Source organism: Pyrus communis, chromosome 15 (genome assembly GCF_041283825.1).
Source record: "Pyrus communis isolate YQ-2024b chromosome 15, ASM4128382v1, whole genome shotgun sequence".
Classification (NCBI taxonomy): domain Eukaryota; kingdom Viridiplantae; phylum Streptophyta; class Magnoliopsida; order Rosales; family Rosaceae; genus Pyrus; species Pyrus communis.
Window position 1 is genome coordinate 4434387 of NC_142579.1, and position 21844 is coordinate 4456230.

The 21844-nt window shown below is 35.2% G+C and overlaps 2 protein-coding genes across 3 annotated transcripts; both read left to right on the forward strand.

Moving 5' to 3' along the window:
• The first annotated feature begins 97 nt into the window (after window positions 1-97).
• On the forward strand, window positions 98-6029 carry LOC137708006 (uncharacterized). Of its 2 annotated transcripts, XM_088686618.1 has the most exons (16): window positions 98-323; window positions 544-647; window positions 802-923; window positions 1071-1121; window positions 1211-1330; window positions 1474-1593; window positions 2033-2174; window positions 3021-3191; window positions 3277-3432; window positions 3529-3635; window positions 3950-4040; window positions 4471-4612; window positions 4729-4885; window positions 5213-5329; window positions 5434-5557; window positions 5635-6029. In XM_088686618.1, the coding sequence occupies exons 2-16, from the start codon at window positions 606-608 to the stop codon at window positions 5887-5889; spliced, it is 1917 nt and encodes a 638-aa protein (XP_088542744.1). In that variant the 5' UTR covers window positions 98-323; window positions 544-605; the 3' UTR covers window positions 5890-6029. The 2 variants fall into 2 exon arrangements, with proteins under 2 accessions (XP_088542744.1, XP_088542745.1); XM_088686619.1 differs by lacking the exon at window positions 544-647 and having other exon boundaries at window positions 142-323.
• Window positions 6030-6766: 737 nt separating this feature from the next.
• On the forward strand, window positions 6767-11693 carry LOC137716855 (uncharacterized). The gene is made up of 15 exons (XM_088684875.1): window positions 6767-6958; window positions 7091-7212; window positions 7324-7380; window positions 8011-8130; window positions 8239-8358; window positions 8659-8800; window positions 8938-9108; window positions 9280-9435; window positions 9737-9843; window positions 9975-10065; window positions 10154-10295; window positions 10408-10564; window positions 10761-10877; window positions 11037-11163; window positions 11375-11693. Exons 1-15 carry the CDS (start codon window positions 6917-6919, stop codon window positions 11621-11623), a joined length of 1920 nt encoding a protein of 639 aa, XP_088541001.1. The 5' UTR covers window positions 6767-6916; the 3' UTR covers window positions 11624-11693.
• Window positions 11694-21844: the final 10151 nt, after the last annotated feature.

Below are 21844 nucleotides of genomic sequence, written 5' to 3' on the forward strand. Positions count from 1 at the left end.
AACCATTTGTGATAAAAAAAAACCAAATAATAATAATAACTTTGACAAATAATAATAATAATAATAATAATAATAATAACAAATAAATAAATAAACCGTCCTCAATTCTCCCAAATGCGCGGCAACGGCAGGTATCAAGTTGTCAACTGTCAGATTAATCATCCTATGCCACCCCCACCCCCCATCACACTCACTCTCACTCACCCACCACCCATCACACTTACTCCCTCTCACTCACCCACCAACGTTGAGGGAAGAAGACGATAACATCTTCCGGGGCAACTTGGTGATCTCACAAACCCGAGCAAACCCATCTCTCTCGTGTAAGTGATCACAGCTTTAACAAATGCAGATATTGTTTTCATTTCTTAAAAATTTTGATCTTTACATATTAGTACATGTGTTTTTGGTTTTTGGGGTCAATTGGATGAAATTGATATTCCATCTGGGTAATTATTGCAAATTACATATTTTCCATGATCGGATTGCGCCACATTTCTTGCACATAGAACATCATAAATTTGGGTTTTTTGTGTGCTTCAGAAATTCATAATCTGGGTTGTTTGTGGCAAACAAGCTCCAATTGATATCAAGTGTCGTACACTATGTCATCTGCCGCGGTGCAGTTGCATATTCAAGGCCCCCATGTGAGTGATCAGCCTTATTGTAGGCTAGAAGTTGCTAAATAGATATAATTTGAATTGATCAATTGATCAGCTTAGATTTTTGTTGAGGAAAAATGAATGTGTTTCGGTTATGTTAATGTTCGCTTTCTGTGCTTGAACTTGCTTCCGTGTGCAGGTGGTGATGGATAATGGCATACTCCAAGTCACCTTATCAAACCCAGATGGCATTGTCACTGGAATACGATATAATGGCATTGACAATTTGCTTGAACCTCTTAATAAGGAAACTAACAGAGGGTACATGATCACCGTGTTTAGTTGCTTCTATTTTTGTCCCTCTTCCCCCTTCTCCTTCTTACTCTCGTCTTCTTCGTCATTTAATATAATATATTTGGCCCTTGTTGTCTTTGAAGATTATGACTTTGGATTCCAATGATTGTGTAGTTATTGGGACCTTGTTTGGAGTGCACCAGGAAGTAAGGGAATATTTGATGTGTATGTATTTCCCCTCCTTTCTCTCTAGATATACTGGAGCAACCTTTTTACTTTATCTGATGGAGTGAAATTATCTGATAACTATACAGGATAAAAGGTACAACTTTTAAGGTTATAGTGGAGAATGAGGAACAGGTTGAGCTCTCATTTTCAAAAACATGGGATCGCTCTCTTGAGGGGAAATACGTTCCTCTAAACATAGACAAAAGGTCACTCCTGAATTCATACACAGTTTCTATTCTTATGAGTACAGCCAATTCCAGTTATACATTAGGATCTTGGCTTATTTAAACTGACTGTAACATTGTGATTCCTGTTATTTCAATGATAGTGTTATCTGTATTTCATTTAGGTTTGTAATGCTCCGTGGTTCCTCGGGCTTCTACTCCTATGCCATTTACGAGCACCTGAAGGATTGGCCTGATTTCGATATTGGTGAAACCAGAATAACCTTTAAACTGAGAAAAGACAAGTAAACAAAACAAACTTCTGCTTTCATATTGTCAAATACTGTTTCTCATTTTGCACAGTGGTTTATACCAAACTAATTATTAGAAGACATGATGTTGCATACGAGACTATACTTTGTATTCATTTTCGGGTAGGTGCAAACTAAGAATTAGTGTTTCGTTTCATTAGAACTCCGGGATTGTGGAGTTTGTACTTATTAGAGTTCTCAGGATCAGTTATTTGCAGTATATTGTTTTTCTGTGTTTAACTATTCTGAAATTGCCTATAAATAGATTTTTTTCGTAATGACGTTTCAAACTTGTAGTAAGAAAAAAGTTTGTGTGTGTGTCTTACATTACCTAGTCAGCTTATGCCATGGCACATAACAAAAAGTTAGTAATAAATGTAAGTATTTTAGCTTGCATATGAGTTATTAACAATGGTACAATTTGAGTTGATAGGTTCCAATACATGACTGTATCAGACAACAGGCAGAGATACATGCCCCTACCTGATGATCGGTCATCAGGACGATGTCAAGCCCTTGCCTACCCAGAGGCTGTCCTACTTGTCGATCCCAAGATGAAAGACCTCGCAGGAGAGGTATTTTCTCACAACTTCCGACTGTATATTAATGTGTTGGAGTGTCTTTCTGTTTTGGGGGTGATGGTGGCATGGGACTATTGAGCCAATTTTCAAACATATTCTTCCAAGTTATTTTACTATTGTCATTGGTTTTCTTGTTGGAAATAACCCGTTAGTGGGTCAAGATCTTTCTAAACTAAAGTTGTGAACTTTGAAGGCCATACACATACTAAATAAGACTTTATTCTAACCTCTGTGAGGGTTTTAAGCACTGTTGTAAAAATCCCCACCTAGCGCTGTCTAGGCGCTAGGCGGCTGACCACCGTCCCGATTAATACCTAGGCGTTTGAAAATTAAGAAAGGGTGCCTAGACCTACTAAGGCACACTTCTAGACCTCCTAGCCACCCGCCTAGCCCGCTCAGACCCGCCTAGCCACCAGCCTAGGTTGCGACTCACTTAGATAGAAAATAGATAACTTTCATTTTGTATTTTATTTTTTCAATAAATTGTAAGAGACTTTGTTGAATACTTAAACGAACACACCTTATATGCTTGTTCCCACATTTTCATTATGTTCCAATAACTCATAATAGATATGTCATTCTATTTTGTAGTTTATGATGAAATCATATATATTTTAAGCATAAACACACACTTATTTACACGAAATATAATAGATTTAATTAAATCCGCCTAGTCTGCCTAGGCGCCCACCTAGACCCTGCCTAGCCGCCTAGGCGCTAGGCCCCGGCCGGCCGCCCGACTAGCGCCTATCGTCTTTTAGAACCTTGGTTTTAAGTGCATTTCTTTCGTTATATTTTTGTTATGCATCGGTTCTTTTATTATAATTTTATGAGCTGTAGGTGGATGACAAGTACCAGTACTCATGTGACAACAAAGATAATAAGGTTCATGGGTGGATATGCACCAACCCACCAGTCGGGTTTTGGCAGATCACGCCCAGTGATGAATTTCGATCTGGTGGACCTCTAAAACAGAACCTAACCTCACATGTCGGCCCTACCACTCTTGCTGTATGTGATTATTCTTGCTCATCAGAAATGTTGGTATAACTTTGGGACATTAGTCTGATTATGACCTTTCTGTTGGTGTCGTCAGATGTTTCTTAGTAGTCATTATGCGGGACAAGATCTGGTGCCAAAATTTAGGGGTGGCGAACCATGGAAGAAGGTTTTCGGCCCTGTTTTTATCTATCTCAATTCTTCCACAATTAAAGATGATCCGTTTTGGCTATGGGAGGATGCTAAAATACAGGTTTGTCGTAGAAAACAACCCTGCTTTCATTCTAAAGATGGAAAGTCAGGAAAGTAAGTTTTTAATTAAAAACTGCTGATACAAAATGGTATTCAGATGATGACAGAAGTACAAAGCTGGCCATATAGTTTCCCCGCATCTGAGGATTTCCAAAAGTCTGGTCAACGGGGTAATGTGAGTGGTAGACTACTTGTCTTGGACAGGTTCGAATTTAGATACACTTGTTTGTATTATTAGTTTTATCTTTTATGGTCCGTACTATTAATTACTAAATCTGAGTACTATCAGTTTCACATCTTTTCTGTTCGTTTCTATCTTCATTTGAAAACTTCAGTAGAAAATGAGCAATTAATTAACATGAGTGGATGATAAATCAATTTCCAAGTATCGAATTGATGGTTCCCATTGCCAGAAACAAAAATAAGAAAACTAATGGTCGATCGTGTCCTCTTTTATTTTCCTGAAATTTTTTGCCGAGTATGCTAAATTGATCTGTCCTTTTAATTACAATGTCCAGGTACATAAGTGAAGAATACACACCTGCAAATGGTGCGTATGTTGGTCTTGCCCCACCAGGAGATGCAGGATCATGGCAAAGAGAATGCAAGGTGAATTTTGTGAACCTCTATATGAATCTTGGGCTGCACAATGTTTACTGATTAGCTATGTGCTACGTCGAAGAAAATTTATGGTTTTTGATTTTTTATGATGTCAAGTAATTTGAAATCTAGTTAGGGTTCTATTCTTTAATATAGCTGGGCTTCACTACAGGTCACAGTCACCGAGCAGTGGGAAATTATTCCACATTTGTGGTTATTGTGTTAAAGGTCTCACAGTTACCATGAAAAAGTTTCGAGTGATCTACTTTATGGCATAGAATACGCCGTTGATACATGCCCTTTTGATATATCTCTTAATATCGAAATTATATGAATTAGACTGGTAAAACCATATTATATACTATGTGTAGCGAAACATGATTCAAATTCCATAAGTCAATGTCTAAAGACATCCTTATATGGTTATCACATTTCTTAGGACTATCAATTCTGGACAAGGGCAGATGACCGTGGTTATTTTTCTATTAACAATGTGCGTACTGGCACTTACAATCTTTATGCATGGGTACCTGGTTTTATTGGAGATTACCGGTATGATGCTGTCATTAACATAACCTCAGGTATATTCTTTAACTCTGAACTTCCTAAATACTAAAGTCAATTGTTTTTTTGTTAAACCTTTTCTAGTTCTTCTTTCCCTTCCTTGCACATTTTGGTTTCATAACTTGTGCTACAGGTTCTTTTATCGAAATGGGTGATCTTGTGTATGAACCTCCAAGACATGGGCCAACATTGTGGGAAATAGGCATTCCTGATCGTTCTGCTGCAGAGTTTTATGTTCCTGATCCTGATCCAAAGTATATCAACAAACTTTTCATAGATCATCCTGACAGGCAAGCCATCATTTGTTGTAATTATAAAGAGTTGATTGATTGTGGATCTTCATAATGCTGTATTAATGTGATCAAAACTACCCTTCTGTACTCGTAACGTGCAAGTGGTGGAAAATTTTCTGTATCACCTTATATGTGGCTTTTATTCATTTAAAACGATCCATCAGCCAAATTGAGGACCTATGTTTTTCTTTGATGCAAACGATAGTGGGTGAGGGGGGAAACAAACCTAGTTAAGAGTAGGACCTCTATAAAGGATCTATGTTAATGCTTGAGAGGTTGGTAATAACTTCTTTTATTACAATCTTCACATTGTCCTTCTGGCAGGTTCAGGCAATATGGGCTCTGGAACAGATATGCTGAATTATATCCCGATGAAGACTTGGTTTACATTGTCGGTGTTAGTGATTATGCTAAAGATTGGTTCTTTGCTCAGGTTCCCAGGTATGGTTCTTTACTTCTTTTAAATAACGACCTTCATTGTGAAAATCATAGTGAAGATGTCACTCGTTTGGTTACCTGGTGCTTAAAGTTCTCGTGTACTGCAGGAAAACAGACAACGGACATGAAGGAACAACATGGCAGATCAAGTTTGAACTGAAAAATGTGGATCGGAACGGTAGCTATAAATTGCGAGTTGCAATTGCATCTGCAACTCTTGCTGAATTGCAGGTAACGTACATCATTATTTATTTCATTAGTAGATTATAAATCACACTGATCTATCTTTCCTTTTTTTTTTTCGTCAGGTTCGGATTAACGATCCAGATTCAAGGCGACCTCTATTTACTAGTGGATTGATAGGGAGGGATAACTCGGTTGCAAGACATGGAATCCATGGGATTTACTGGCTGTACAACATTAACGTACCAGGCGCTCAGCTTGTTGAGGGGAATAATACTTTCTTCTTTAGACAACCAAGATGCACCAGTCCTTTCCAAGGGATTATGTACGATTATATACGGTTTGAAGGTCCCCCACCTTGTAGTTTCAGTTCATCTTAGATTCAAGTGCATATGTTTGTATCAGCGTGTGTAATATTTCATGTACATATATCTACATACATACAGTTGAATAATATTACATACATACATGTAACTATAGTTCAAAATAAAATAAATGTAAGCGCGGTTTGTATGTTAAACGAGTTGAACTTGAACAAAATGTTAGGCTCGTTAGAAAAATGAGATGAGCGTTCAGCTCACAAAACTTGAGAGCAGCTCGTATTTTTTATGTTGGATATGAAGTCATTTTAAAGTACTAACTTATTATTTTGTGCACACTCTTGCAAACAGTTTTGTTATGTTTATTTTATTAGGTTTTTATGAAAATTAAATCGGACTAAACAAAAGCTTGAGTTTGTTTAAAGAATGAGTTGAGCAAAGCCAATAAAAAATTAGAGCTTCAAAAAATTATCAGAGTTGATCAGCTTGAGCTTGCGATTATGAGCATTTTTCCGAGCTTGAGCATGAATAATATTGGGTAAAGTTATGCTAATCCCGGGATTTTAATTAGTGCAATTTCTAGTTAGACTTCTTGTGTTGTTTTTTTTTTCATCAAAATGTTGGAACACTACTTGTAAATGATTTGATCCCAGAATCCTATCCCTATAAATTAGTTGTCAATCCTTTCAAGTTCAACAAAAGAAGTAAAAGTATTCGTACAACAAAGTTATATGTGACAAGAGCGGTGGCCTAGAAAGCGAAGCGAATCTTGCACGCCTAACAATTAAGCAATGGTGCCGACTAAGTAACCATATATAACATATATGTTACACAAATGAAAGCTGGAAAAGCTTTGCTTTGTTTTGAGTCCAAGTAAACTACTCTACTCTCTACGTATGTATTCTTATAATTATCCCTTTATATCTTGCTTTTTAGTAATCACATTATTCTTTATAAATTAATTAATTGATTAATTGATTAATTTCTTTTAGAGGGTCAGTGCTATAAAACTAGATTAAAAACTGATATATATTTCCATTGCTGTATTGAAATAAGTTCCAGAAATCAGCTCGATCGATCATCCATCATGGCACCTATTGGGGTTGAATTGCTTGTTCAAGATCACCATGTAAGTTACCTGATAAAATCTGCAGTGCAATTTTTCTTAACTTTCTGCATGTTAGTTTGATAAATCTGTAGGCAGGCATGCATGCATGTTTTGGTTTGGTTTGAACCTTTTTCATGGTGAAATGAACTGCAGGTAATGATGGATAATGGGATTCTCCAAGTGACGCTATCAAAGCCAGAGGGAATCGTGACTGGAATTCGATACAATGGCATCGATAACTTGCTTGAAATTCGTAACGAGGAATCTAACAGAGGGTATTTTCACAACTTACAACAGTCATCACTTAGAATTCTCAGTGTCCTGATAAATTTGATATATGTTTCATTTATTTATTATGTAGTTAATTTGCATGGAAAATATTGTAGGTACTGGGACCTTGTTTGGAACTCAGCTTCTACTGGAACAACAGGAATATTTGATGTGTACGTCCGATATATTGTTACCCTCTATATAGTATAGTCAGAACATCATACAATATATTTCTCAATTATGTGTCCTAATATATCATTGTATAATCTCTAATTTTAAAACAACTGAGTATGAAATTACTATGAATTTCACAACGGGCCACTTAATTGCCTTCTTTTTCTTTTTTGATCGAGGAACTTGGGATTAGAATACTTCCAATACCGAGAAAAGATCATACCATTACCACTATCCTCAAGACCTAGTTGGCTGGTACATAGTTTGAAACTTATATAAGCTAATTAATATAACTTATTACATGAAATATATATATATATATATATATATAGCTCATCTCTGTAAAAAGAGACCTTTGTTAGCAGGGATCTCATTCTACTATAACAAAAACGGGACAATAAGGCTCTGGTAGAGCAGAAAGGGGAAACAGTGAAATATATAATAGGTCCTATATGGTTAACACATAGTCACTACGCGATGGTCCTATACCTATCCCCTTTTTACGACAGAAGCTGCTCCCTCGACAACAATATTAAGTTATAATTTCGATTATTATATCCGTATTCTATTTGAACAAACCATACTCTGTTTGAACAAAGTCACACATTATTGAAACAATTTGCATGCAGGATCAAGGGAACAAGCTTTACGATTATAATGGAAACTGAAGAACAGGTGGAGCTCTCTTTCACAAGGACCTGGGATCCCTCCCAAGAGGGCAAACTCGTACCCTTAAATATTGATAAAAGGTCCTCATTGGCCTATACATATTCATTGCCAATGCATTAAGTGTATATAAGATAAGATCTTGAAACTTATAATATCGATTATTATGATGATCGTACGTAAATTTGTAGGTTCATTATGCTTCGAGGTTCTTCAGGCTTCTATTCCTACGCCATTTACGAGCACTTGAAGGACTGGCCTGCTTTCGAGCTTGGAGAAACCAGAATTGCCTTCAAACTCAGAAAAGACAAGTACACAAATTCCTCAATTTTTTCGATATAAGAGCTAACCAAGTAATAACTTTATTATGGTGCTAATCACTCGTACTGTCCCACTCCATAATATTTCTTATAATTTGAAAGGATCAAATTGTAGGTCATCATTGAAAGAAATCAAGCAAAAATTCACCAAAATATGAAACTATTTAGCTATCAAATTGTCATCTAATAAATAGGCGAATACAATGTGTTGACAAACAATGAAATGTTCAGAATCTATCAATGATTACAGTTAATCTAATTGACGATTTATGTGGAATTTTGGATAAAAAGGTTTCACTACATGGCCATGGCGGACAATAGGCAAAGATACATGCCCTTGCCTGATGACCGTTCACCACCGAGAGGCCAAGCCCTGGCCTATCCGGAGGCCGTTCTTCTTGTCAATCCTGTGGAGCCTGAGCTTAAAGGAGAAGTAACAATATTTCTTACCTATATATATTTTCTCATTAAATCTTCTATTTTACTTGAGAACAAAAATTATGAAATAAAACTTTTCTTAAGATGACAATCTAATTATTTACCCAAGTTAATTGATGCTTAATTAATCAGGTGGATGACAAATACCAATATTCATGTGACAACAAGGATAATAAGGTTCATGGGTGGATATGCACCGAGCCACCAGTGGGGTTTTGGCAAATTACCCCTAGCACTGAGTTTCGATCTGGTGGACCCTTTAAGCAGAACCTCACCTCCCACGTTGGCCCCACCACCCTTGCGGTAAGTAGACGCAAAACTCAACCACTATCCCATTTGTTACAACGTAACGTTATTCACACTCCAAACTTATCAATCTTGAAATTTATTTCAGTATTGGTCGAGAAAATCTATCATCATATATAGGTTATAAGGTTTACATAAATTGCTAATACTTTTGAATTGTACGATCAGATGTTTCTAAGCGCACATTATGCTGGAGAAGATTTGGTTCCAAAATTTGCAGCGGGTGAGGAATGGAAGAAGGTTTTTGGGCCAGTTTTCATGTATGTTAATTCAGCATATGAAGGAAATGACCCGCTTTCGTTATGGGAGGATGCTAAATCACAGGTTTAATTTACATTAATTAACAGCAATATTAACCAAATTTTGTTTAATTTTCTTTCAAACTCCATATACACACATATATAAAACACATGAATGGTGATGAGTGCATATAATTTAGAGTGACATTTCATTAATTTGAATGGAAATGATTTTCACATACCTATTTTCTCTCCTATAAACCCCCTTTTATTCTTGCTTTTTGGATTGAGTAAATCAACAAAGAATGATCAGGGACATAAATACTGCGGGAATCATTCTCCTTTATTTTAACTAATCAAACTGATGAGTAGTATTGCTTTTGCAGATGATGATGGAAGTCCAGTGCTGGCCCTACAGCTTCCCAGCATCTGAGGAATTTCCCAAGTCACACCAACGGGGTAATGTTAGGGGCAGACTACTTATTCAAGATAGGTACATAACTATACATATTAATTATTTTAGTCATGTCTTAATATTTTTTGTAATTAGCTTGTATTCCAAAACTATGGACACTAAACATGTTTCCGTTTTGAATTTTGGTTATTGTGATATCCAACATCAAGATACGTTAGCAACGATTATATACCCGTCAATGGTGCGTATGTTGGGTTAGCCCCGCCAGGAGACATTGGATCGTGGCAAAGAGAATGCAAGGTGATTGAATTCTACATGTTCAAATTAAGTTCAAACATATAATTCTCAACTTAATTTGCTCTTAATCTCACATTTTATTACAAGTCAGGACTATCAATTCTGGACCACAACCGATGAAGATGGCTACTTTTGCATCAATGGGATACGCACGGGCGATTATAATCTGAATGCATCAGTCCCTGGTTTTATTGGAGATTATCATTACGATGTTGTTATGACTATAACCTCAGGTGGTCCAACTAATTCCTAATGTTAATTTGCAGGGCTTTCTTCTTTCGTTTTGCCTATCAGCTACTAAAGTGTAGAAAAGAAAAAAGGAAATTAACAGTGCAAGCAATGCAGGTTGTGACATTGATATGGGTGATCTTGTATATGAGCCTCCCAGAGATGGCCCTACTTTATGGGAAATAGGCATTCCGGATCGTTCTGCTGCAGAGTTTTATGTTCCTGACCCTAATCCAAAGTACATTAACAAACTCTTCGTCAATCATCCTGACAGGTTAGCTTAGTTATATGCTCCTTGCTGTTATTCATACTTATACGCATATATTCTTCAAGTACCAGCAAATCACAGTCTGACATGTGTACACAAAAATACTATGAAAAATTACAAGAATGATTTTGTGTCGGACTGTGATTTTGAAGAAATGAGGAACGACTGGATAGAAGATATGAACTAAGATTTCATTTGGCAGGTTTAGGCAGTACGGACTGTGGGAAAGATACTCAGAGTTATATTCTGATCAAGACTTGGTTTATACCGTTGGTGTCAGTGACTACAGCAAAGACTGGTTCTTTGCTCAGGTTACCAGGTGTCAATTCTTCCATCCCATACTATATATAATCGATTTTTCTTGATCGACAAGCAATTTGTACGGGTATCATATCTAGCACTAGAAGCAAGAATACCGATTGACCAGTATATCGGCGTAGAACTTATGGCATTTTATTGTTGATTACCATGTGTATAGGAAAAAAGATGATAATAAATATCAAGGAACTACTTGGCAAATTAAATTCAATCTTGACAATGTAGACCAAACTGGTTCCTACAAGCTGAGAGTAGCGCTTGCCTCTGCAACTTTTTCTGAATTGCAGGTATATTTCACAACTCACTATTTAATTGTAATTTCATGATTAACGTACCATGCATGTATATTAATATATAAATATTTTTTATGTGTGGATAATGTTATATCATCAGACTTGTATTACTAGATAGATGCTTAAATTTGGCATGAACATTTTTTTATTTTATTTTAATTTTGCTTTAACTAGTGAATATTAATTATATATGTTATATATATAGGTTCGGGTGAATGATCCAAAGGCAAATCGCCCTCTATTCACGAGCGGGATGATAGGGAGAGATAACTCAATAGCAAGGCATGGAATCCACGGGCTTTATTGGCTTTACAATGTGGACGTACCAAGCTCTCGGCTTGTCGAGGGAGACAATATAATCTATTTGACGCAACCAAGAAGCACAGGCCCTTTCCAGGGCATTATGTATGATTATCTTCGCTTTGAAGGTCCCTCATCTCCAAGCTCCAAATGATAGATTACCTGCACTTTGTAGAATATTAAAACATTTCTTTTATGGTTAATCTGATTGTACTTCTACTTTATAGCATGACCTGAGATAGCTTTATTAAATAGAAAAAAGCATATTTGGATGGTTGTCCATAATTTCCTGGGAATCCAGAAATACGACAATTCCAAATCGAAGCCACCACCAATTTCATCTCGTCCCTCACGAGTTTAAAACACCTAACCTTGTTACGAATCTCATACCTACTCGTTGGGATCGAAACTCAAGCAGGCCATGAGTTTTTCGACCATTTTCTGGCAACATGGCAAACAATCAAGGGTCGAGACCACCATCACTGGACTCGCATCGAGGGTGGGAACAAAGCCCAGTCATTAATGCTGGTATTTTGTTGGATGAATTTTTTAGGATTTGCTCACTATATGTACACGACATGCACATGATATGCTCATAGATCTCAGCCAATCCAAAAACCCAAAGCTCACAGCTCTCCCTTCGAAATGACATCATCACCTGTCCATATACACTATATGCACACCACAGGCACATCATATGTACAGTACATGCACAAAACTGGAGATCGAGCAACGAGCTGCTTTTCGCATTAATAAGAAACTTTAACGGCAACCTATTGGTATAGTGGATACAATTAAAATATAACTGTTACGTATATAAGGCTACAGTGGCAGTTTGAAAAGTCTTGTTACGTATATCAATCACCACTTAACCGTGCACATGGAAAACATGATACTTGTTGTCGTTATTTCATGGACATGCATGATCCTTAATATCCTCTAAACTTTTTCTTAATTTAGTTTTTCGCCAAGGCCAACTAGGTTGTGGTTATACTCTCTAAATTTCGGGGCACAATATATGTGCATCATAACTAGTGAACATTCTCGCTTCTCATATTAAGATGCCATGCACATCATATGCATATTGCGGAAAAATTTCCACAAATTTTTGCAATTGCACACTTGAACCAGAAATTGTTCTATCCCAGTTTTGTCATCAAAACCCGAAATTTATTCCACAACCCATATGCCCTAACATGAAACACAAACCCTAATTTAACTTCTAAGTATTAATTCATCTTACAAACAACCCATTTATAATCCTTGATGAAGGAACTTAGAACTAAACCCTCTATTTTACTATGCCTATCGAAGCTTCAGTTGCCGGAAAAAATGGAACTTTCCAACCACAACAGAAAATATGGTACAAAACCCAGCTTACTCTTCTCACACCTTTCTCTCATCTCTTTGTTCAAAATCAGAGTATGAGGTCAACTCAAAACCTAACTCGCTATTCTCATCTCTCTTTAGACTTCCCTCCCTTCGAAAGAGAAGCTCAGAGATCTGAGCCCAACCCAGAAACCTATAGCTCATAAAGCTCTCTCAACATCCCTCTCTTCCAAATGAGAAAAGTGATGCAATGGACTTCTAATTTTTAGTATTTATATGTGGATATTTTAGTAATTCTGTTTTGTGCATGGTGTGCATGGTTGATTTGTTTGAGATTAAGAAATTGTCCCATTTTGGGGTATTTTCCTAATTTCTTTGCTTTTCCCATCTCAATTCCGTTTCCCTTGTTTCTTGGTTCAAATCCCCTGCTATGCTTCTCCATAATTCTCTCTTGCCTTTGTTTCATTAACTTAATGTTTGTTTCATTAGTAGGTTAAGTTGTTAGTTATTAAGGGGAGAGGGATCAATAGGATCGATCCCGCACCAGAGTGCATAGGCACTATTATTTTCTGCTTATAATCAAAGCATGCAATAAATCAAGTCCATTTAAATCCTTCTTGGAGAAATCGACTATTAAGTCATCCTCTGTAAAGGAACTCTTAGTGAATATTTGGGCTACCATCGTAGCCTGCTGGATCTTATGCTTCTTCTCACCATTGGTAACGCTACGAGCCTCTGGTCTAGCCAATATCTTGTTAATCTTGATCGTCTTTTGTGAATGTTCATTCCCTGCATCCTAATCTTTGATATTTTAAATGGCCTTTTTGGCCCATACTTTATGCAATGGCCTTTCTTCTCATAAAGATGGTTGCACCAATAAATGAACTTACCAGTATTATCACTATATGATGCATGAATGCACTATACTTTTTTTTATTCTATTTGTTTGGATCACTCTTCATCGATGACGGCCTTCTCAGCCAAGGCGTTCCTTCACTTCTTGAATTATTTGGCAGATAAGGATGGTGAACTCCATTTGCTTCTTCTTGGAAAGATATTCATTTGGAAAGGTGCGCCTTGTATTTTTCTCCTCTGTGGTTATTCCCACCAGAAGTCTTCTGTCTAGCTCCATATATTGAGGTCCATGCAAACTTCTTTGCAAGGTCAATTGCCTTAACTACTTGCTTAGCATTAGCCATAACAAAAACATCTTCCAAAAATAAGCTTTGATTTATGGCAAGATCTTTGTAGAGAGTGATCAGCTGGTAGGCTACCTTTGAATGTGACTGATGTGATGTTACAATCACATCCCACAATTTTGGCATTTTCTTCTTTAAATCATTTAATGTAACCATGAAGCGATTTGATAGATTTCTTTTGGACAATGACGAGATGGTCTGACAGCTTTTTGACGACCTTGTAAGAGGAATATTCCTTCATAAAATCGAGGATAATATCCTCAAAGTTATTAATCGAACGGGGTTCTGAAGTATAGAACCAGTTTTGTGCAGCTCGTTGCAAAGTCATTGCATAGACTTTGTGCATCAAAGGATCGTCATCCTAAAGTGTTCCAATTGTCTCTTTGGATCTGAGTCCCCTTAAAACAGTGTAAAGGTGGGAGTTGAAAATCTTCTTATAAGAGTCGTCTGCTCATTCTCATAAGAGAATGGTGAGACAGTCACTCAATCAACTTCCTTGTGTAGGGTATGCTCAAATTTTTCTTATGTCTAGATGTTCTACGACTCGACATGGGAGCTAAGGTGCCTGACATCACTCAAAGATACTGAGCGTTCCTTTTGCTGGGGAGGTGAATTCATAGAATTTGCCTCGAAGTGATTTTCTAAGAAATAAGTTTCAGAGTTTCTTAAAATTACCAATAGACTATAGGACCAGAGAGTGGAACCAATCCTCAGCTCCCTCCTTGCAAAATAATAGCAAAAAAATTTGGACATCAAGGCTTCGTTCTGCTTGTGACGTGTCATAACACTTCAGTAATGTTTCAGGTGCCGGTCTAGGTCCAAATCTCTCTTGAACGGCGTGAAGGATGATTGAGAACCTCTGGAGAGGTCGCATCTGCACGATCTCGTCTATGAATGGTAAAACATTTACGGTGGTCGCTTGTCTGTGTAGCACTACCTCCAAGTTTTCTTCTGGCCTGAAGTCTCTGATTCACTGATTGAGCAACAATTGTCTGTCTTACCAGGATATGATAGATATTCACCTACTACCATTACTGCTCCATAATTTCACGGTGGTCTGCGATCCGCTTCCTACAATTATTAAACTAGAGAATTGGTGGAGCTTACTTCGGACGAACCATCGTGTTATTTCTCCTCGTAGATGGTGCGCTGACGTGATTCTTAAAGCACCCCTAAAACCAAGGTGGGAGTGAATGATATGCCTGAGCTCTGTCCATTATGAAGACTTCACTAGGGACCGAGTCAAGTATGAAAACTGGCCCTAGACCCAATGCGAGAAGGCACGTCGGAGCAAAGGCCTAGCCTAGAATGAACACTCCTTAATGCTTCACTCATCAATATGTGATCTTTATCCCTTTCTGCTGGATGGTCTCTAAGCTCCTGACTCTGCTGCTAATGGGTGGGAATTCTGTTGCCTATGACTTCTTTTCCTAGCCGTCTATGAAATAGTGACTCCCGCTTGATCTCCCTTTGATTTTACAAGCCAAGATCAAAGTCACGAATGAGATCGGTATGAGTAAGGAGTTAATTAAGCATCATTATCTACTGACTGAGCATCGTGGTAAAGTCTGTAAAATGAATAGTGTTAGGCCATACTCATAAACCATCTCAAACCGAATGTGCTACACATAGTCCCCTCGATAATTTATTAGTTTTAAGTTTATATTTTAAATTTATTGGTTAATTTAATTAAACTACTTTTGGATGTTTTCAATATAACAATATAATTCCTTTTGAAAATGTATATTAATAAATGTCAAGTGTGTGTGTGTGTGTGTGTGTGTGTGTGTATTGTTATGAATGATGAAATAGTTGTTACAATTTGATGCAAACAAAAAAAGGTTTTTATCACAAATGATCCTTGAGATTGATCAAACTCATCATTTTAGTCCCTCACTTTCAAAATCAATCAATATTGTTCTTGACATTCTCTACCCCACATCAATTTGGTCATTTCGTTAGTTTGTATATGTGAGACCCATAAATCCAATGAAATGGTGACACATGGATTACACAAAATAAGGGTTGTTATCGCAAATAGTCCCTGACATCGATCCAACTCCTCATTTTGGTCATTGAGTTTCAAAAATCAATAAATTTGGTTCTTGACTTTCACTACCGCACATCAAGTTAAAATTTCATCAATATTTTTTGTTTATGTGCTGATGTGATCCCACTAATTCAATTATATGACTCCACATGGATTAACTAGAAGAAACTATTTTTTTAAAGAGTAAACCAAATGACGAGTATTTCGTGTTGACATTTATTTGGCATCCTACAACCCCAATAAGAAAAAATTCAATCTAAATTCAATAAAATCGAATCCAAATTCAATTCAAATTTGATAGGACTATAACCAACTAGAGAGAAAGAGGAGTGAGTTCAGGGGACCAAGTACTTCATGGTGTCATGGTGCCTTCTTTTTCTTTTTTAGCATACCTAATGAAGACGACAATGACTTTTATTTTCTTTTAATTTGGTTTTTAGTTTCTTATTTTACTTTAGTTTTAAATCTTATAAAAAAAATAGTTTCTTATAGTTAATTCACGTGGCGCCATATGATTGGATTAGTGGGACAAAAAATATTGACAAAACTTTAAAAGAAGGATTAAATTGACGTGCGGTATTGAAAATCAGGGACAAAATTTTTCGATTTTTGAAACTCAAGGACTAAAATGAGGAGTTGGATCAATGTCATGAACCATTTGCGATAAAAACCCTTATTTTGGGCAATCCACGTGTCACCATTCCATTGGATTTGTGGGTCCCACATACAAACTAACAAAATAATTGACAAAATCTTTACGGAATGACCAAATTGATGTGGGATAGTGAATGTCAAGAACGACATTGATTGATTTTGAAAGTGATGGACCAAAATGATGAATTTGACGAAAATTGGTAGATTTTATACCCAAAAAAATGGGTACATTTTATACATTAAAAAAATGTGTACATTTTATATGTAAAAAAGCGGGTACATTTTATATAGAAATCAATGTGTACATTATATATAAACAACAATGAATACATTTTAGATTAAAAAATAAATAGATTTTACATTAAAAAAATAGATGCATTTTACATACACTACTACAAAAGGGGGCTATAGTGGCGGAGGGTGGTGTCGCTTTAATCTAATATAGTAGCGGATTAGGCAGTTGCGACACTAACCGAACATGACGTCAGATTTACTGTCGCTTATAAGCGTTATTAAATGTTTATGTCGCTTTTAAACCGACGTAAACATATATTTTAATAATTTTTAAATACTAGTGTCGCTTTTAAACCGACGTAAACATTATTTTAATAATTTTTAAATACTAGTGTCGCTTTTAAGCGACATAAAGTGTGTATATATATATATATATATTAAATTATATATATATTAAATTAAATTTTATATCCCTAAAATCTATAATAATTATATATATATATATATATATTAAATTAAATTTTAAAAAATTGGTGATCATTGGATTGGCTTAAATATACATACGATTCAATTTCTTAAGTGTTATACATACAAAATAAATAAATTTAAATCTACTTAATATATATATATATACACACACACCATTGAACTTGATTGGATATGAATTCTATGAAACTAATTTCGACAGTTATAAACGAAAAATCACGATTTAACGGTTATTTTAACTCCGATTTTGATGATTTTTTACAGCTACACTCCTGACCCTATATGAATACAATGAATGGATTCGATCTTCAAATTAAAATATTTACACAAGTGGATACCACAAAATCTTATGTTATACTTAATGAAAGTATAAATAAACTCTAAGTGTTAGTCAATCTATTGTTTTGATGGGATACAAATTCCGAAACTAATTTCAACGATCCCAACCATCAAACTTGTTTGCATATGCTTCGAGATCACATCAGCAAAAAATCACAAAAAACAAACATTCATAGATCAAGTAACGGGACAAAGCTTTTCGACGGTTATAAACGAAAAATCACGATTTAACGGTTATTTTAACTCCGATTTTGATGATTTTTTACAGCTACATTCCTTGACCCTATATGAATAGAATGAATGAATTCGATCTTCAATTTAAAATATTTACACAAGTGGATACCACAAAATCTTATGTTATACTTAATGAAAGTATAAATAAACTCTAAGTGTTAGTCAATCTATTGTTTTGATGGGATACGAATTCTCCGAAACTAATTTCAACGATCCCAACCGTCAAACTTGTTTGCATATGCTTCGAGATCACATCAGCAAAAAATCACAAAAAACAAACATTCAGAGATCAAGTAACGGGACAAAGCTTTTCGACGGTTATAAACGAAAAATCACGATTTAACGGTTATTTTAACTCCGATTTTGATGATTTTTTACAGCTACACTCCTTGACCCTATATGAATACAATGAATGAATTCGATCTTCAAATTAAAATATTTACACAAGTAGATACCACAAAATCTTATGTTATACTTAATGAAAGTATAAATAAACTCTAAGTATTAGTCAATCTATTGTTTTGATGGGATACGAATTCTCCGAAACTAATTTCAACGATCCCAACCGTCAAACTTGTTTGCATATGCTTCAAGATCACATCAGCAAAAAATCACAAAAAACAAACATTCAGAGATCAAGTAACGGGACAAAGCTTTTCGACGGTTATAAACGAAAAATCACGATTTAACGGTTATTTTAACTCCGATTTTGATGATTTTTTACAGCTACATTCCTTGACCCTATATGAATAGAATGAATGAATTCGATCTTCAATTTAAAATATTTACACAAGTGGATACCACAAAATCTTATGTTATACTTAATGAAAGTATAAATAAACTCTAAGTGTTAGTCAATCTATTGTTTTGATGGGATACGAATTCTCCGAAACTAATTTCAACGATCCCAACCGTCAAACTTGTTTGCATATGCTTCGAGATCACATCAGCAAAAAATCACAAAAAACAAACATTCAGAGATCAAGTAACGGGACAAAGCTTTTCGACGGTTATAAACGAAAAATCACGATTTAACGGTTATTTTAACTCCGATTTTGATGATTTTTTACAGCTACACTCATTGACCCTTTATGAATAGAATGAATGAATTCGATCTTCAAATTAAAATATTTACACAAGTGGATACCACAAAATCTTATGTTATACTTAATGAAAGTATAAATAAACTCTAAGTGTTAGTCAATCTATTGTTTTGATGGGCTATGAATTCTCCGAAACTAATTTCAACGATCTCAACCGTCAAACTAATTTCACTATCAATTGATGGACAGAGTGTGGAGTGTGTGTGCTGTATAGCGCACAAATATGGCCCTCAACTTTTATTATTTTTTTGCTCTTGTGTAATACAAATTCTCAGAAGTATCCTTCCAATTAATTGAAGAGATCTTATTTTGGGACCAGAAGGTATTATACGGATTATATGTTTTCTTTTTTAGAAGAAAAAACCAGGTGGTTTGACTTGTGCAAAAATGGTGCTTTGCACACCCAAAAACCTACCCTTATATGAGTGTCGCTTATAACCGACACTAAATTATTTTTTTAAATATTTTGAAATCCAATGTCTCTTTAAATTAGTTTTTTTAAATATTTTGAAACCCAGTGTCGCTTTTAAGCGACATATTGATTTAAATTAGTTTTTCGTTTTATAACCATCGAAAAGTTCCATAGAATTTGTATCCCATCAAGTTCAATGGTGTGTGTATATATATATATATATTTATTAAGTAGATTTAAATTTATTTATTTTGTATGTATAACACTTAAAGAAATTGAATGGTATGTATATTGAAACTGATCCAACGGTCACCAATTTTTAAAATTTAATTTAATATATATATATATAATTATTATAGTTTTTAGGGGTATAAAATTGTTACATTAATATATATAATTATTATAGTATTTTTTAGGGTTATAAAATTAATATATATAAAATTATAGTATTTGAAATATTAGGCGGGAAATTTCCCGCTTGTTTGAATGGATGGAGAGACTTAGTGTCGGTTTTAACCGACGCTAGTGTCATTAAAGCGACGCTATGTGAATTTCAAAAAGTGTGTCAGAAGTTGGCGTCGGTTAAAAGCGACGCTAGTTTCATTAAAGCGACGCTAGTTTCATTAAAGCGACGCAAGTTTCATTAAAGCGACGCAAGTTTCATTAAAGCGACGCTATGTGAATTTCAAAAAGTGTCAGAAGTTTGTGTCGGTTTAAAGCGACGCTAGTTTCATTAAAGCGACGCGAGTTTCATTAAAGCGACGCTATGTGAATTTCAAAAAAAGTGTCAGACGTTTGCGTCGGTTTTAACGGACGCAAACTAAGTACCCATATTTAAACCCCTCTCTTTCCCATTTCAACCGTGCTTTCATTTCTCCCCCAATTTCAGACTTTCTTCTTCTCCTTCCCCATTTCATCTGTGTGTCCCCTTCTTCCTCCTTTTCATTTTTTCCTCAACTCCTTCCCCGTTTGCTTTGGATCACCAGTTTGAAGATCAACATTCTGAAGAACTCCAATTCGAGGAGGAAAAGCTTGAAGGTGGTTCATTTTTAAATTATTATGATTATTAATTTTAGTTTCTATTTTGTATTCTAAATAGTTTTATGCTTAAATTGAAAATTTATTTTTGTTTCTTGGTTTTTAATTGTTTTTTTTGTATTTATGCATGTTGGATCTGAAGAGCAAGGACACTGGAAATCGCAGATCCATAATTTTTTAAAGGTATAAAACCTGAGTTTAATCTATAGAGATTAGAGCCTTAATGTTGAAGTAGTAAAGTATTGGAGCACTGATCTGATGGCAAGCATGGTAGCATGGAGTTGCTAGTATTATATATGGCACTATGGAGCTACAAAATATGTGGTCTTCGACAAAGGCAAGCACAGGAAAGCATGGAGGATGAATTTTTGTAAATTATATGGAATGTTAGATGTAAAACATTTGTATATTATGGCACTATTTTTCTTTTGAATTATTTTTATTATTGTTTGTTTTGGCCTAAAATTGAAATTTATTATTTCGATTATATAATTTTTTTGAGTTATAATTATTTGAGAACGAATACAGAAACAGATTTCGACTTTTTTTTAAATTATTATTATCAAAGGTGGTGTCGCTTTAAATCGTCACTAGTTTGCATATTTTATTTATTTAATTGTTCTCTAACGTCGCTTTAAACCGTCACTAGTTTGCATATTTTATTTAGTTAATTGTTGACTAGCGTCGCTTTAAACCGACGTTAACATCAGCGTCGCTTTAAACCGACGCTGCGTAGTGGCGGATTAAGCGAACAAAGCGACGCTGAAGCCCTTTAGTGACGGTAGCAATGGCGTCGCTATTCCAATCCGACATTGCAGTGTTTTATGTCGGATTTTTGCCAAATTTCCGACAGAAATCGGGGTTTCTTGTCGGTTTTTGGTCCGCCGGTGATAGCCTATATTGTAGTAGTGATATAACTAGTACACTTTTTAAGAAATATGGGTACATTATAAATAAAGTATGGGTGCAAACAAAAGGTGAAAAAAATTATGAGTACAAACAAAAATTTTAAAAATATGGGAGCAAAATATTAATATATGGGTACAAATTAAAACTATAAAGAAAATTGGTACAAATTAAAAAAGGGGTTGCAAATTAAAAATGAGTACAAACTAAAAATAAAAATACATGATACAAAGTTTAGTCATAAATATAAACATATCAAATGTGACGTTTCTAACACTAAATGAATATATTTAAAAATAAAATTTAATTATTTTGACATGTAAATATTTTATTATTGAAATAAAGACATTTAAAACCTAAGAACTTTGACCAAAAGTTGAAAACGAAAAAA

Bases quoted from the DNA above. Each gene is read 5' to 3' on its own strand.
- LOC137716855 (XM_088684875.1), top strand. From the start codon at position 6,917: ATGGCACCTATTGGGGTTGAATTGCTTGTTCAAGATCACCAT. The intron at 6,959-7,090 runs GTAAGTTACCTG...AATGAACTGCAG, and splicing joins TGCTTGTTCAAGATCACCAT to GTAATGATGGATAATGGGAT. The intron at 8,131-8,238 runs GTCCTCATTGGC...GTAAATTTGTAG, and splicing joins CCCTTAAATATTGATAAAAG to GTTCATTATGCTTCGAGGTT.
- LOC137708006 (XM_088686618.1), top strand. From the start codon at position 606: ATGTCATCTGCCGCGGTGCAGTTGCATATTCAAGGCCCCCAT. The intron at 4,041-4,470 runs GTGAATTTTGTG...CACATTTCTTAG, and splicing joins CATGGCAAAGAGAATGCAAG to GACTATCAATTCTGGACAAG. The intron at 4,886-5,212 runs GCAAGCCATCAT...TCCTTCTGGCAG, and splicing joins TTCATAGATCATCCTGACAG to GTTCAGGCAATATGGGCTCT.